The sequence below is a fragment of the Salvelinus sp. IW2-2015 genome, unplaced genomic scaffold (assembly GCF_002910315.2).
Source record: "Salvelinus sp. IW2-2015 unplaced genomic scaffold, ASM291031v2 Un_scaffold1253, whole genome shotgun sequence".
In the NCBI taxonomy this organism is placed as follows: domain Eukaryota; kingdom Metazoa; phylum Chordata; class Actinopteri; order Salmoniformes; family Salmonidae; genus Salvelinus; species Salvelinus sp. IW2-2015.
The window spans coordinates 89927-91541 of NW_019942801.1; the positions used below are offsets into that span (position 1 = coordinate 89927).

General features: G+C 39.3%; 1 protein-coding gene across 1 annotated transcript; it reads left to right on the forward strand.

Moving 5' to 3' along the window:
• Positions 1–188: 188 nt before the first annotated feature.
• On the forward strand, positions 189–1310 carry LOC112070199 (interferon alpha-7-like). The gene is made up of 5 exons (XM_024137622.2): positions 189–269; positions 373–459; positions 592–741; positions 999–1091; positions 1197–1310. Exons 1-5 carry the CDS (start codon positions 204–206, stop codon positions 1308–1310), a joined length of 510 nt encoding a protein of 169 aa, XP_023993390.2. The 5' UTR covers positions 189–203.
• Positions 1311–1615: the final 305 nt, after the last annotated feature.

Sequence of the window (1615 nt, forward strand, 5' to 3'; positions counted from 1 at the left end):
GTACAAGTAAACTGGCAACAGTGGAGTCATATATCATTTGATCATTGCTTCAGGGTTTCAACGAGATGAAGCATTTCAGAATTTTCAGGATTATATTCAACTAACAATGATACTCTGCTGCAGATCATCTAACTACCCTAAGAATGGCACATCAGACTATCACTTGGATGAGCGCCTTCCTCTGCCTCGCGCAAGTTTTCTCGATGCCCATGCCTTGCCAGCTACAAGGACAGCTGGTGCGAACAACCCACAACCTACTGAGAGACATGGTACATTTTTAAAATGACTTTTGACTTGAATTGTATTATCTAACTATGTTTATTAATTAACTGACTAGCTCAACCTGACTTCTGTGTTTTCTCTTTCTTCCAGGGAGGTCATTTTCCACTGGAGTGCCTGCAGGAGAATGTCTTCATGTCATTCCCAGCCACTGCTTTCGCAACCTCCGGCGCGCCACAGGTAAGCGCATGGGCGCATATCCAAGTGTTCTTTACAGCATGAAAGAGTATTTGCAACCGTTAGGATTAGAAAGTAGACAGACAACGTTACGATGCAATTTATGTTATTTGAAATGATTGTTGTCCGTTTCAGTTGAGCAGCAGTGGTGCTAAGGCTATTTATGAGACATTGAAGAACATCGACACATTGTTTGGAACTGACGAACTGCCGACAATGTGGGACCAACATAAATTGGAGTATTTTCAGAACATTATCTACCGTCAGACTGAAGAGAGCAAATGTGTGAGTACCTGCCTATGCCAAAACAGATAGCTTAACTGTTTAAGTGTGGTATGGTGAGATTTGAATTATTTTCTTCTTGTGTCAGATGATGGGGAGTGTGGATACACGTGATTATCTAGTCAGGGCAAAGGCGCTGAATACGTACTTTATGAACATCGCGGCTGTCCTAAAATAAAAAGTAGGGTACAAGCAAATACACTATAATGGATGCATTTTAATTATTATTCATCGCCTGCCRCTTTCTTTCTTTCTGGCAGATGATGGGCAGTGTGGATACAAGTGATTATCCCATCAGGGCAGAGGYCCTGAAGACGTACTTTGGGAACATTGCAGCAGTCCTAAKAGAAAAGGTAGAATATAGGTTGAAAACAAATAGACACATTGTTTTGATAATATCTCTACATAGGACAATATTACCCTACATTGCCCTAACAGTTTATTTTTTATTTTCACAGAATTTCAGTCACTGCGCCTGGGAAGTGGTTCGAAAAGAACTCCTGTACACCCTAGAATTCATTCTGAAACATAACTCTGATAGCCTTCTGTGGTCCAACAGAACACGAATTTGATCTTGCAGAACTGATTTATATACTGTACTTGATTTTGATAACCTACCATTCTACAATTATGTAATGTGCCATGTCAAACTGCAATATAAGACATGCATTTATTTGTCTTTCAAGGTTATATATTTATTTACATATTTATTTATTTGAAAATTGTGCCTATTGTTGCTGTCAAGTAAATACACATTTTTATACTTTTAAATATTGCTACTCTGTGCGCTCATTTTGAAGCATCGTGATGCACTGTCTGTCGGTGTGTGAACGTTCAGATTTGGGTAAACATGCTCAGGACATCAAATCAAGTCAAA